We start from the raw sequence: 15,318 nt of genomic DNA, 5'->3' as shown, positions 1-15,318 counted from the left end.
TAAAACGAAAACCAGGAAGATTTCCCTGATCTTTCCTGCACAATTTCCAACCCCTCTCGCGTTTCCAGCACAGCATCAGCGTCTAGTCGGCACCTAGCTCCAGATTCCCGTCTGGTGGGGGTGTCGGTTTACCCCCACCCCTCGACGGCCCGTCCCGATTGGCGGCTACTTCCGGGGCTTCTTCCCTTCCCCTTAATGCCCGGAGTCGCCGTCGGGACTCCTGAAACAATGGCCGAAGGATCAATTCCGGGATCCAGACAATGCCTTTTACAACTGTTTTACCCCATTCAGCTATAAATCAGCGTTTAGCTTCGGTCGGCCGATCGATAGAGGAGGGATTGCAGGGGTGGGGGGGATTTTCGAGGGGGTAATTGGGGACGAAAGATGGGTTCACACTGTTCGAGTGTCTTGTGTGTATTCCTGGATGGAATTGGGGATGGCTTTTGGTCCACCAATCCGGGAAGATATAGTTTTTATTCTATGTAGTATGAATCCAACATTGTCCTAGTTTATTTTGTATTTCACTTGAAAACGCGTCAAATTGTCATTACTTTTTAGCTTAGGTCATAGTCTGTAGAACAAACATCTCTATCATGGACGTTTCAGCTAGAATTTTGAAAGTTCACATTTCCTCTGCTGATATTGAGGTACTTATTGCTAAAAGTTAACATAATAAAAATTCCAGTTGCGTTTTTGAGTTATGAGTAGTGAAACTAACTCGTCTTTATCAATACATACTCGCATTTAGATTATTCCCAATTTCACCCATAGAATGCTCTCCTACCTAGACAACATCCTCAAGAAACTCTGTTGGAGAAGACCAAATAAAAAAAAACATCTGGAATACATTACTAACTCGATATATTTTTCTGCAGGACAATTAGGAGAAGACTCGCTCAACTCATCAAAAAGCTCAAACGGAAGCCTGAGTAAAAAACAGAGGAAAGCACGGACGGCGTTCACAGATCTACAGTTACAGACATTAGAAAAAAGTTTCGAGAGACAAAAATACCTGAGCGTTCAAGACAGAATGGAACTGGCAGCGAAACTCAGCCTTACAGATACGCAGGTCAAGACGTGGTACCAAAACAGAAGGTAAGCATCTTTAACGAATATCTGGTGGGTTAGAATAGGTGATCCACAGGGGCGCATCTTTGGTTCGATCATTTTCCCAATTTATTATTAAATAGCGAAAAGGAGTGTGAAATCTTGCGGGTAATAGTTGGAAAAACGATTTGTAGCAACTCTAAAGCTTCTGGAGAAAATATGCCGTGCTTGCATAACTATCAGACCAATTAATTTGAACTAATATTATGGGGTGTTACGGGGAGCATACATCATGTCTGCGTGCAAGTCTCTCTTATCGTCGCAACATGTTTTAGCGTGATAAAGTAAACTGTTCCTTTATTAAAACTTGTATATTTCATGACCGGCGATAGGTTAACGCCAGAACGAAGAATTTCGTGATTTCGGGCTTCGCTAAAATGGCGGCTCGATGTTAAGCGACTTCAAACAAATTTCTCTAAACGAAGGGGTGGAGATAGCGATCTCGGCCGTTCGGTAATTCCCGGTCCAAACTGGAGTTGGCATGCACAAGTTGTGATTTATGCCGGATACGGCCAGTGGCGGACTACGAGAAAACCTATGAAGACTGGAAAATGACTCGCTATAGGGTTCGCTTTATACTGGATGTCCCAGGATAGGTGTAACAAACTAGTCTAGCTGGATATGCTCTGTCGCAAAATCCAAACGCGCCCTTCGATGGACTGGGGTAAGAGCTGGGCCTCTTGCCGCGACACGAGGCCTTAAATCATATTCTCTGAGGCGATTTCTTATTGTCTGAGTGCTAATTTGCACCCCATGAGTTTGCTCAAGCTGATTTTGAAGGAGGCGAGCGGTTGCAAACCGTTGTCTCAACGAAGAAACTCTCAAGTAACTTTCTTGAATGGCAGTTGTTACCCGTGGTCTACCCTGTCCTGGTCTTCGGACATTCATACCTGTCCCCCTGAATCGCTGCAACATTCAGGACACACTTGTATGGGAAACTCCAAACCTTTCTGCAATTCTTGAGTATGTCCACCCTTCTTCTCGCAAAACTACCGCTTGGGCACATTCTTCTTGGGTCAAATTGCGTGTTTCGCGTTGCATAGCGATCCAGTGTAGAAAATCAAACAAAAGAAAAACTATTGATCACTAGAATTGATCGAGAACAACTGATTTCAGAATGGAGCCAATACATTCAAAATCTGATAATTTCATCTTTTTTTTATTCCTGCTGGGAAAAAACATCTGTATTGAAGAAAAACGTTGAAAGTGGATAACTTATGCATGCATAATTCTGATAAAAATAATTATCATTGAGAACACCTTCAGTTGTAGAATGAATTTGAGATTTCCATAATGTGCGTTAATTTTTTTGCGTAGTGTATTTTGCTACTCCTTGCGATTTTACGAAGATCCCTCGGACCGCCCCTGCTACATATGATTTATAGTGAACCTTTAGAGCCCATACTTCCCTATTTGCTTTGGCAATACAATCCATTTTCGTATGCTAATTCCATCTCAAGTTTCACGCCACGCAACCTTATGTAATTACCAACACACCTCATTTCCAAGCATGCCAGCTACTCGCAGCATTTTCCTGTCATTTATTGTGCCAGCGCACATATTTCAGCTGGTTTTGCGAGGTAATTGCAGCCTGTTTGCCTAGCTTAATTTCCACAAATGCATATTCTAATTTCTGCGAGAGGCCTTACGCATTCGCCAAGGGAGGTTTTAATCGATATGGTTGGTGACAATTTAAAAACTCTTGCTTCTTTTTTGACTTTTTTTGAGTGATAGAAATCTAACATTTCATGATGAATTTCCAATTTAGATACATTTTATTTTCACGTACCTCGCAAGGAAGTATCTATGACTTTGATTATAAAAAGCGCGGCAACATAGCTTTAGCTGGAGTCGAAGCATTTTCTTGATCAAGGGGGGGATCCATAATAGGGATTCATCAAGCCAAGTAGCTTGATATTTTGAATAACTACTCGACTTGAAAATCAAGCTCGTGAAAAATTACATACTTGAGCTTGTATTGACTTAATTTCAGATATTTATTGCTTGGCAATGAATATCTGAATTTCGGGGGAGGATCGATTATAGTATGGGGTGGAATATCTTTGACTGCTCGCACAGACCTAGTGGTCGTTGATAATGGAGTTATGAATGCTGATAGGTATATAAGGAACATTCTTGAAGAGCATGTAGTGCCATTTGCCCCATACATTGGTGAAAATTTCATTTTTATGGACGATAATGCCAGACCCCATCGTGCGCGCATTGTTCAGGAGTACCTTGAAGAGGTTGAAGTCTCTCGAATGGAATGGCCAGCAAGAAGTCGAGATCTCAATCCGGTTGAGCAGGTGTGGGACAACCTCAATAGAATGCTGAGAAGTTCAGAAAATCATCCAGCTACTCTTAATGACTTAGGAATCCAACTCGGAGAAATCTGGGAAGGATTAGATCAGAACATTTTAAGATCACTCATTTTGAGTATGAACCGTCGTTGTCGAGCTGTAATTAACGCAAGGGGTGAAAATACCAAGTATTAAATCACTTATCAGCATTCCAGTATTTTGAAAATTGTTTATTTCTCTTCTTTCACATAAGATTCGGTGAAATCCTGAATTTTTCTTCCATTTTATGTGTCTTGTTTCGTTCAAAACATTCCCGAGAGAACATAAAAAATAAGTTATAAAGTCAATGTCGAATTAACTTTCATCAAAATTGAGATTTTCAGAATGTGCGTTAATTTTTTTGCGCAGTGTAGTTTGAAAATCGAGCCAAGCCGTGAATCCCTAGTCAGGAGCATTTGTGCGATTCTTCATCCATGCGTCAATTGCGTTTTTAGAAAGCACATATCTATATTCCGTGATTTCCAAAGGCACACTTGATGAAAGAACGTCAGTGCTCCTTGTCATTTTTCATATTCGTAAAAATTCGAAATTTAGAAGGTCACATCTGTAGTAACTTGAAAATGTTGAAAATCGATCAACCCATATGCGAAAGCAGTTTTATTCATACATCGATTTCGCTGGAACATCGACAAAATAATGATGAAATTATTCCAAATTGTCACTGACGAATTGAAATCATTACAAACATTACGTCTGCTGTTAATTCATGTCCAATTATCGTTAGCCCAAGTCCGTTTTGGTCATGATCGTTTATAATTATCGATATCGATAAAATTCATTGCTCAAATTGGAAACTTGAAGTGATAAAATTGATCGGCCAGCCTATACTGCTGATTATTGTATTTAAAACATCGAACTTTAATCAGTGAATTGCATTGGGGCGGAGAAATAGCATTTAGGCTTACGCTTGTCAATTAAAGAAAAAACGTAACTAGAATTATGACTATAAAATACACGAATTCATGATTTCTAACAAGACAAATGTCGTACAATTTGTCATTCATAAAAAACTAAAAATACCAATCTAATAAACAACAATTATGTCGTTGTTTTCAATGCGGATTTTGAAAAAATACAGTCTCATCGGTAAAAAAAGGGCGTGACCGTTTTTCTGATGAAAAAGTTGTGCTATAAGTAATTCATTATTATCCCAGCTACACTTTCAAATGCTGTCGACACACCCAACATTTAAATAAACATGTAAAACAGCAATTTATCGAGAATCATTGCTACTTATTAAAACCGAACAAGCAAGAAGTATTTGAAATGAGATCGAACGTCATTGCCATCATAAGAATCCTGCAATCATTCAATTATTCTAAAATTTATCACACAGTTTCATATTATGTGCACATGAATAATGGTTTCAAAACTCGAATAGCATTCATTACATTTAATTAATCCATTTTACATATCGTATGCTAATAGAACAAGTGAAAAATATGGGCACTTTTCAAAGCAATTAATTGATTCGGTAAAGAAACTTTTCCAGAATGATTTACTGGATGCAGAATGTGACAGGTGGTCGGAACATTTGTCGGTTTAACAAGGAATGTTGAATTCGATTATGATTAGTTCGCTTCGACAATTTAATTAACATTTAAAGGATCGAAATCGATGTCAATTGTCTGAAGAAGGAATCGAAATATAAATTTTGAAGTTTCGATCATTCTTAGAGGCCAAAATGTAGTTGTTTATGCTGATTATTGAAAAAATAATTTTTTCCAAATATTTCCTCAAGAATTTGAAGATAAATTATTCAAACCTTGTTCGGATTCAGAAATCCCCGAAAATCTAAATTTTCACGAGTCAGATATAAACCTGAGGTCTTAAGATACACAATAACATGACGAAATGAATGCAAATGGTCAATTTAATGGGATCTATAGTATCCATTATCATATCTAATAGGACTGTCGTTCAATAATAAAATGATGGAATATAATTCCATGAATCCTTGATCATTTGAAGTCATTGGAATTCTCAGATATAATATATGTGATTATTGATGATTCAAGTTCCTAGGATCTGAAGAACTCAATTTCAGCATCGATTTCGATTGTTGTCTCCTCGGGTTTTAACAGAAATTATATTAGATTCAATGTGAAGTAAAGGGTGTTTTTTTAGAGCTATAGAACTTTAAATTGAAATAAAACAACGATGGATTATTCGATTGACATGAATTTTATTTATCCGCAAGATAATCTTGTGGCATTACATTTTGAATATGATTTCTGGCATATGATCGCCACGGCTGACTCTGATGTAGTCCAATCTGGACGTCCAATTTTCGATGACTTTTTCCAACATTTGTGGCCGTATATCGGCAATAACACGGCGAATCTTGTCTTCCAAATGGTCGAGGGGTTTGTGGCCTATCCACATAGACCAATGTCTTTACATAGCCCCACAGAAAGTAGTCTAGCGGTGTCGAATCACAAGATCTTGGAGGCCAATTCATAGGTTCAAAACGTGAAATTAGTCGGTCACCAAACGTGTCTTTCAATAAATCGATTGTGGCATGAGCTGTGTGACATGTTGCGCCGTCTTGTAGGAACCACAGCTCCTGGACATCTTGGTTGTTCAATTCAGGAATGAAAAAGTTAGTTATCATGGCTCTATACCGATCACCATTGACTGTAACTCTCTGGCCATCATCGTTTTTGAAGAAGTACGGACCAATGATTCCACCAGCTCATAAAGCGCACCAAACACTCAGTTTTTCTGGATGTAACGGTGTTTCGACATACACTTGAGGATTAGCTTCACTCCAAAAGTGTCAGTTTTGTTTGTTGACGTAGCCATTCAACCAGAAGATCGCTTCATCGCTAAACAAAATAAAATGGACGTAGTGCGCGTTACGTATTCCGCACAGAACCATTATGTTCGAAATAAAATTGCACTATTTGCAGGCGTTGTTCAGGCGTGAGTCTATTCATGATGAATTGCCAAACCAAACTGAGAATAAATCACTTGACAGCTGTTAAATCGGTCGCCATTTTGGACAGTACTGCCAACTTAAAGTTATATACCTCGAAAAAAAACATCCGTTATATAGGGTGATATTTTTCCATCCAATCGAGGTTATATTGAGTTGTATTCGCCATACAGGACTGGTTTGAGGACTAACCATCACTGATTAACGTATCAAATCATTCTGCTCGAATATTCAGGGAATGCACACCACAATTACCAGGAAAACGAGCCAATAATCCAAAGGAAACGCTTAACAACCATAACAGCGATTCATTTCGGTTGGTAAAATGTCATACAGACACGCACAAAGGTCGAATAGATGGAACGATAACAGCAGTTGAATATGAAGAGAGGAACAATTAAGTTATTTACCTGACTGTGACTAATTCCACATTACATAAATGAATAATGCGGCATAATATATCATTGTGCGAATATAACACTGCTATTAGACCGACTGTATTGTTTAGCGCCCAGAGTTTTCAGTCGATGCGAAACCAGAAGGGCCTGATATTGCAGGAAACAGGATTTTAGTTACGCGATTATTTGCCAAACACTTCCTGTTGCGTATTTTCCAACTGATGATTTCGGTGTTCGCCTGCTTTGTGGCGAATTTTGCTGGTATCATCCCAATTGACGCCTTGTCAAATTTATTTTATTGATATAATTTTTTTTTTACTTTTTTTTAATTTTTGATTTAACACCGCTAGACTACTTTCTGTGGGGCTATGTAAAGTCATTGGTCTATGCGGATAAGCCACAAACCCTTGACCATTTGGAAGACAACATTCGCCGTGTTATTGCCGATATACGGCCACAAATGTTGGAAAAAGTCATCGAAAATTGGACGTCCAGATTGGACTACATCCGAGCCAGCCGTGGCGGTCATATGCCAGAAATCATATTTAAAATATAATGCCACAAGATTATCTTGCGGATAAATAAAATTCATGTCAATCGAAAAATCCATCGTTGTTTGATTGCAATTTAAAGTTCTATAGCTCTAAAAAAAACACCTTTCACAAGAAGATTTTAAGGGTTTCAAATTTTTCAGTATTTCGAAAATTGGAGCTCTGAAGATATGTACTCGACAGATATCGTATGGTCTGAAGAAAAAAACATTTTCAGACACTAGAAACATGCACATAAGTTTTCGAAGATGACGATCTCTTCATGCAAACCTCTCGCAATCAATTTCCACGGTTGGAAAAGCTCCGAAAACGCAGAAAAACACTTTTACAACCGCGAAAATCGGAAAGGCGTAGCAAAAATTAAGACATAAAAGCCGGTTGTATATTATTCGTCATAAAACTGTCGGGAACGAGGGAAACAGTGATTTTTTTCAGCCGTCCGAGCAATAAAACGGAAATTGCCGGTACCAGGTTGACGTGTGTGACATTTGAATAAATTAGTATTTCGCATGGTGTCGGGAAACAGGTCGAAGGTTTCTGGAACAATTTGCCAGCACTTAAGGGTAGTTTAACATACATTATTTATCTGAGATAAGGCCGGTCTTAAACGTTTTCCAAGTGGCCTTTCAATTGCGCCACTACACTAACCCCTCTAGCAGGTTAGTAGTTCTAAACACGCTAGCGATGCATTTGGAAAAAGAACTAGAGGGAGGACTTTGATAAATTTAATTCGGCTAATTGATTGTTAATCAGTTCATGGGACTATTAGGCGCATGCAAGCCACGCTAGCTAGATAAACAAGCTGGCAGCTTCATGTTCACGAACAGACAAACGATAACTAACCAAAAAAGTATTACAAGAAAAGTTATGCCTATTGCTTCACTTGAAGTCTTCATAAAGGGTGTTTTTTTAGAGCTATAGAACTTTATAGAAACTTTCTCTTTGGTGCACTACTTGAGTTTCTCTCCATTTGAAACAAGAATTCTACAATAAGTAAAAAATTTGTGATCCCAAAAACTGATCCCGATCTAAGAACCCATTGACAATCAGAAAGAGTTGTTCAAAGCCACAGGCTCGTAGTGGGTTTCATTCATGATAAACACGAGTATCGTCTTCAAACAAGGACCCTCAGGAGTTTTGTCGACAGATAAGATCAAATTATCACCTTATAAATAACCGATAGGCAATAAATTTCTGAAATTGCCAATAAAGCCCAGCCTCGGGCCAGAGGAGGAACAGGTAGAACTGTCGAAATGCCGAAAAAGTTTATCTTAATTCAACATAGGAAATTTATTTATGAATGGAAAAACATCGATCGTTTCATTCAGGATTTTGGGGAAGGTATATAATATACAGCCCACTTAATTTCTTTAAAATATCGGAAACGAATTTTGCTGAAAGAAATTTAGTTTCATATCTATTGCACTTAAAAAAAATGCGATTTTCTGATTTGATCAAGGTCAGCATCTGGATGGAGGGCCGTAATATTTCTAAAGTTGATTCATTATATCGTAGTAATGATTTTTATGTGCTAAAATTCGGTAGCTATAGCATGCCTTCCGTGTTCCCATGCTCCACTTCACGTTCAAAAGTAATAATTCGTTGACGAAAAATTCCATAACCTAGAATTACAGTGGCGGCAACAAACGCCGGGCAGCTGCATTGCTGGTGCAGCCCTTATTTGAATAAGTATAGTGTTAAATTTCCAGGCCATGATATACCCCCTATCTTTGTGTGCATCGCCAAGTCCGGAAATATATAAAACTTGCCACTTATCGTTTCGAAAAATCTACGACAAACCTACCGACCAGTGCAAGACCTTTCAAATTGTACATGAAGTGTGAATTATTATGCACTTATCGTCTGAATAGGCCACTTTAATGAACTAATCTTTTGATAATTATCTGACTTTTTCAAATTATACACCGCTTGGGATTGAATAACGCTAGACAGGAAGCGCAACTCAGATCACATAATCAATGTTTTGTGTCTAATCTTTGAATAGAACAATGAGGAGCTGGAGGCGACTGTTTTGGATTTTCACATCGACACAATCGGTGGGAAATTATAGTCATTTTTTCTATTTGACGAAGAACATGTGCCCCCGATATCGTATTATATACTTCATCAAGAAAATTAGTGTGAAGTGATCGTTTAAAAAGCCAATTTGCAGGGATTTTCATTATGTTTTTTTAGCCCAGTTGGAATAACTGTATCTAGTTATTTTATTTGCTTTAGATTTCCGTTTCGTCAGTTTATCTCTTGTGAGTTTTGCGATTTTTATATAATATCTGTTGAAGAAATAATATAAAATGGCATATTTCTTGAAATTCTTACATATGAGGGCTAGAAAAACATAGCTAGTTTATATAAGACTTGCTCAGTTGTGATTGTCTGATATTACTTGACTCTGTGAATCGAAATAAATGACCATTGGTCATGGAAAACGACCAATGCACATATTTTCGGCTGGATATTCTCGATAACTTCACTAATTCCACATCTTTCAGGTTTTGAATCGATCGTGGATCATTGGCATAGGCAAAGAAAAAAGTCTTAAGGTGCTAAATCACAAGATTTCGGTGGCTAATTGTGAAATAACAAGGCTAGGAAACTTTTCTTAATGAATCTATAAGGAGAATTTCTCATTTTCTATTTTCAGATTTTTTAGAATTGAATGAATCAATATAGGGACCACTATAAGTAATTAAGACGTCGGTAAAATCACTTACAGACGTATTTGGTCTAGTAACCAGTGAAACAAACCTTACTATATTGGTAAAGAATATCTCAAGTAATGCTAAAACGAACATTTTTTACGATTCTGATACCATAACCAAGTTGGCTTAAAATTATAATTTATTTTCACTCCAATAAAAAAAATTTTGATGCACACAACGCTGTAATTTTTAATTTTCTTACAGAGTAGCAGATATTGAATCTCTGATGGATTCTTGAGAATTGGACGCATAGTGTGTACCAAACTTTTCATCGAAACTGAAAGTAATGATACAAGATGAGGAGAAATAAATGTGATGACCTTTCAGGCCCAAAGAATTCTGGTTTGGTCGGATATCGAAGTCTTTAATCTGATCGCGGTAGCCCCACGGTAGCTGCTTAATATTGTACAAGATAGGGATTGATATTCTTCGTAGCTAGTTATAATGATCTCGAGATATTATATTGACAATTTAGCGTCTGCTCCTTTCGGAAGATGGGTGAGGTAGAAGGTATACAGACGCCATTACCCCGCTATAATTGTTTACCGGCGCCTGCATGCTTCATCAGCACTTTTCATCAACAATTAGGTGACTGAATGATTTCAGACACTTCAGCTTGAGGGCTTTACTTTGTTCTTTTGATTTGAGGAGGGGGGAAGAAAAATGTTTTTGCGGACTGCAATTATCAGTTTTGTGTGAAAGGTATTAATTGTGTAATTATTGCACGTCAGCCTGTTAATTTTTTTAGGCACTTGCCCGCATTTATATTTAGGCTTTCTCATTCTTAGTCCATGTAAAGATTTGAGATGCCAAAAGAGCTTATTTAACAAAAAAATATTTTTAGACGAATCTAAACTACAAAACAAAACACTAAAATTGTCAATTGTCGAATCAGTATGAAATTGGTAATTCTGAAAAGATCCCGTGAATTGTAGATGGCCTGCACTAAACATGGATTTATGTTTCATGGTCTGGTTCGATCAAAAGCAACAACGTGTTAATGATTCTGAGCAGTGTTTGAAGCTGTTTAAGTGCAATAAACTTGAATTTTTGCGCCGATATGTGACAATGCGACTTTTTTCTGTTCTCAGACGCAGACCTCAAAAGAATGCTCGGTGGAAAGAAATTTAGCGCAAATGAAGAAGTAATCGCCGAAACTGAGGCCTATTTCGAAGCGAAAGACAAATCGTACTGCAAAAATGGTATCGAAAAGTTGGAAGATCGCTATAATCGCTGTATCGCCCTCGAAGGCAACTATGTAGAATAATTATTACTTGGTTATCATCCATTGTTATTCAATAAATAAGAAAATATTGGGAATATTTTCTTATTTATGTAGAATAATAAAATTTCAATTGGGCTGTTGGGATTATCTACTCTTTTGTAATATTCGTATTTGTTTTGGTCAATTTCAACTTCCTGCAACAGCCAGAATTTTTCTTTGGGACGATTGAAACTATTCCGGGTACTTTTCTATTGGCCACGATTACGCAAAATAACTCCTAGGCAGAAATTCAACGAATCTGATTGAACGTCCACCGAATTGCCCTGATATGGCACCAGCAGACTTTTTGCACCCAAATAAATAATTCTCGAAGTAAAATTTCTCCAATTATCTAAAAGACCAGAAATAAAGGAAGAAGAAAAAGACGTATACCGCGTGTGCGGTCCACTTTTCCGGATACCCCGACCGTATCCCACATTTTCCACAAGAGCGACAACGAGAGAAATCAGCGATGTAGCAAAACGCAGCTTCCATCAAGAATACCTCAAATTAAACCCTCATTTAACCATCGCTCAAGACTACAAATACGATAAACGGACAAACGTCACACGCCGATCACAGAAGAAAACGCTCAAACTGTCACGGACATAGACGAGGGGGGGAAAGCGTAAAAAAAATTGGTGGTGGCGTCACAGATCGAGGCCTGCTTTGCGTTTAGGTAGACACCGCATTTACCGAGTTATTATAAGTAGATTAGCTCTCTCCTGTAAAGTGACAGTCATGCAGTAATAGGGTGGGCGGTACGCGGTTGTGTTTAATCTAGCAGTGCCGATGGGGGGATGAAAGGACGCTCTGAAGGGGATACTTAGCGTCGATCTTTCGAGTCGGCCTGTTGTTTGAAGAGACTCCATTGTGTTGGGGCATCGGTCTTTGCGAGGATTCTCATTACGGTTAAGTGCCAATCGACGCCCACTACAATATTGTCAGTTGTACGAAGAGTGGCGAATTTTAATTTTACGTTATTTATTTGTCGAAATTTAATGAGAAAAAATCAAATTTTGAATGTTTGTCTATGTTGAAAAATAAATAAAAAAGTTTTTATAAATATTTGTACTGAAATACTCTCCTAATCCTTCAAACTAAAATAACCAATAACCTTACCGGTAATATTTCAATTTCACACAGATTTCATGGTTATATTTCATTATTATATGTTGGTACTCAGAAGTCTCCTGTCACGGATCTATCTGTTAACTATCAAATTTGTGATTCAGAAAACAAATCTACCAACTAACATTTTTCAACTTCAAAAAAAAGGGTATAGTGCTACAACCGTAGCAGTAGTGGCCATTTGGATGATATCATTTTCCATACTTTCTCGTTAAAATGATTTTCTTAAAATATACTCGATTTTCAATATTAAAATCTTATTGTGAAACCCTCTACAAATTGTCTTCTATCGATAAAATATGGTTTGGTACCACTCTCGATACTTTATATATATTTCTCTAATTCTGTGGTTATTCCGTTCATTCTTCCACATCTTGTAGAACAAAATCGTGCGAGAATATATCAGAAACGCACAGTTTTCATGGTTATATTTTATTATTATATGTTGGTACTCCGAACTTTCCGCCACGGCTTTATTTGTCAATTCATCGTTCATTATTTCCCTTAAAGAAATCAGTTCTGCCAACCAACATCTTTCAATGCAAAAATCACTAAATGATATTTATGGAAATATTTCATTGATTTCAATAAAAATCCAATTAATTAGAGAAAATAATGTATAATACTCTTACAGAAGGCTCATTCTACCACTCGTTCATTCAAAAACTCGCCACTTCGTGGCTCGTTTTTGAATTTTGCACTCGTAGAAGAATATCAATGGCTTCTGCACTTGTATTATAAATAACTATTCCAATTTGCTCCGATGTCTATCAATTTTTTTTCGTTTGGTTTCCTCAGTTATAATTTGGAATAATCGAACATTTACCCAGTATATTACCGAGGTATTATTATTTTCAAAACCTTTTATAGTGGCGACATCAGAAATACCTGTCTCAATACTGAACCATGTGATTTCATGGTAATTGTTAACTATAAATGTTCTAGGATCTATTTACATTGACCGATAGTATCAAGAGCTGTCATTACAACAGGTTGCACTAGATACACGTTTAAGAAATATATCATTATCTTCATTAATTTGCATATTAGAATATTATATAGCGTGTCTACATACAGCATTCCTGAAATGTCTCTCGACACTATAACGCATAGTTGTTAAACGGAATGTTTTTTTCTTTAATTTCACGTCTAGGATTTAATATCCTTGGCTGAGGAGAATTTACACATTGAAAAAATAGAACAGCGGGTTCGTTCTCAAGAAATATTCTGTGATTCAGATCAGAAAAACTTACTATTTTCACCGGAATTTTTGCATGAAGATTCTTTTCATATATTTTTTTTCCAATTTTTAAGAGAACAGAAATTCAAATGGTATAACTCTTCGAAATGGCGGTATATCATATCGCCATAAAATTCTGACGATTTCCGCCAACTGGAAACATGCAAATTTTGCACGAAACATCACAGATATCACGGATACTTCCTAGAAGCATACAAAAAACGTCCTTCCAGAAAACTCTGAAGATGCCAACGTATCATTAACGAAATCTCAATCGACCTTCAATCTGACCCAAATCACAGACTAGCATTTCCTCAGAATCTACATATTTCCGAAAACAGGGTAGGTCCTGGCTGGGTGATCGACTTTTAATAAGATAGAGAGAGATCCAGGTCCGAATTCCTTTTTTCTACCTCCACGAAGCCGACGTGGTCTGAACACACCGCAAAAGCATCAATTAGCCAAATGACGGATTTTAATTTCGGGCGATTTTTAAAAACAACCAATTTGGAACTTCCGACACACTTTAGGAGGATGAAGCAGCACTTTCGGGGATATTAAGCTCTCTCTCTCTATCCCTCTCTGCACGGCCGGTATTGATTTGAGGTTATTAAAACCCTGTTTGGGACGTTGAAAAATCGGACTGTAGTTTTGCTGCATCATTATTTGATTTTTGAATTAGTTACGATGATTTCATGGTGGCGTCAGCATCTAGACAGTCTGGCCTGGTGGTTATTCCAGAAATCACCCGAAAATCGGACAGATTGATTGTTTTTGGGGTCTGTCAATTCGTTCCGCAAACGGAGACAGCTTATATTGATGGGAAAAATGACTCTGAACTTCATACGAGGCGTTAAACATCGTCAGTTGTTTCAACGGCATTATAAGTTTGACTATTTGTGATAAACTTTGACAAAACGTAAAAGCTATTCGAAAATGGATTCTGAGAACCAAATAACACAAATACTATCGCGATAGGAAATTCAGGGATAAAGAAAATACAACTACTTTTGCCATCTAACCTAACCACGAAATTTGGACTTCATCAATATACTTATAAAAAATAAAAAAAAAAGGGAAAAGAGAAATTTCGTTGGCAACCTTTTTCTGTTGATTTTCTGTCATATTTTGTACTAGGAATTCATCAAGCCAGGTATAGCTTGACATTTTAACCAACTACTTGACTTGAAAGTCGAGCTCGTGAATAATAACATACCTAAGCTTGACTTGACTTGATATTAGTTATTTATTGCTTGACTTGATATCAAGCTACTTAATATTACTTGAACTTGATATGCACGCATATCTGCAATCTCGTGCGCGCTTATACCAAATAAGGAGATCCCTCGAGCGCCGAGAGACTGAATCTTTCGCCAGTGTGACTTTATTAGTAGTTTTCTCACATTTCTATGAAATCTGTTGGTAGATTTTGGTAGTTTCAGAAATAACATTCCAAACTTGGCCAAAATGACCAAGGATTTTTTATCAACGCCAGCATCTTCAGCTCCTGTTGAAAGACAATTTTCTAGAGCTGCTCTTACAGTTATGATATATATTTTCGGTTTTTTTATGAAATAAGTTTAATAAATGAAAGTGTGATGAGACAAAA

The 15,318-nt window shown here is 37.3% G+C and overlaps 1 protein-coding gene across 1 annotated transcript in view; it reads left to right on the top strand.

Annotated features, from left to right (window-relative positions):
• The window catches only part of LOC123676330 (homeobox protein B-H1-like), a 44,599-nt gene that overhangs the window by 20,963 nt on the left and 8,318 nt on the right, over nt 1-15,318 (top strand). Inside the window, exon 2 of the mRNA XM_045612178.1 lies at nt 876-1,095. Within this exon, the coding sequence (XP_045468134.1) occupies nt 876-1,095 (220 nt within the window). The remainder of the gene's footprint in view (nt 1-875; nt 1,096-15,318) is intronic.

The sequence above is a fragment of the Harmonia axyridis genome, chromosome 3 (assembly GCF_914767665.1).
Source record: "Harmonia axyridis chromosome 3, icHarAxyr1.1, whole genome shotgun sequence".
Taxonomy (NCBI): Eukaryota; Metazoa; Arthropoda; class Insecta; order Coleoptera; family Coccinellidae; genus Harmonia; species Harmonia axyridis.
This window is presented reverse-complemented; position numbering and strand designations above follow the sequence as displayed.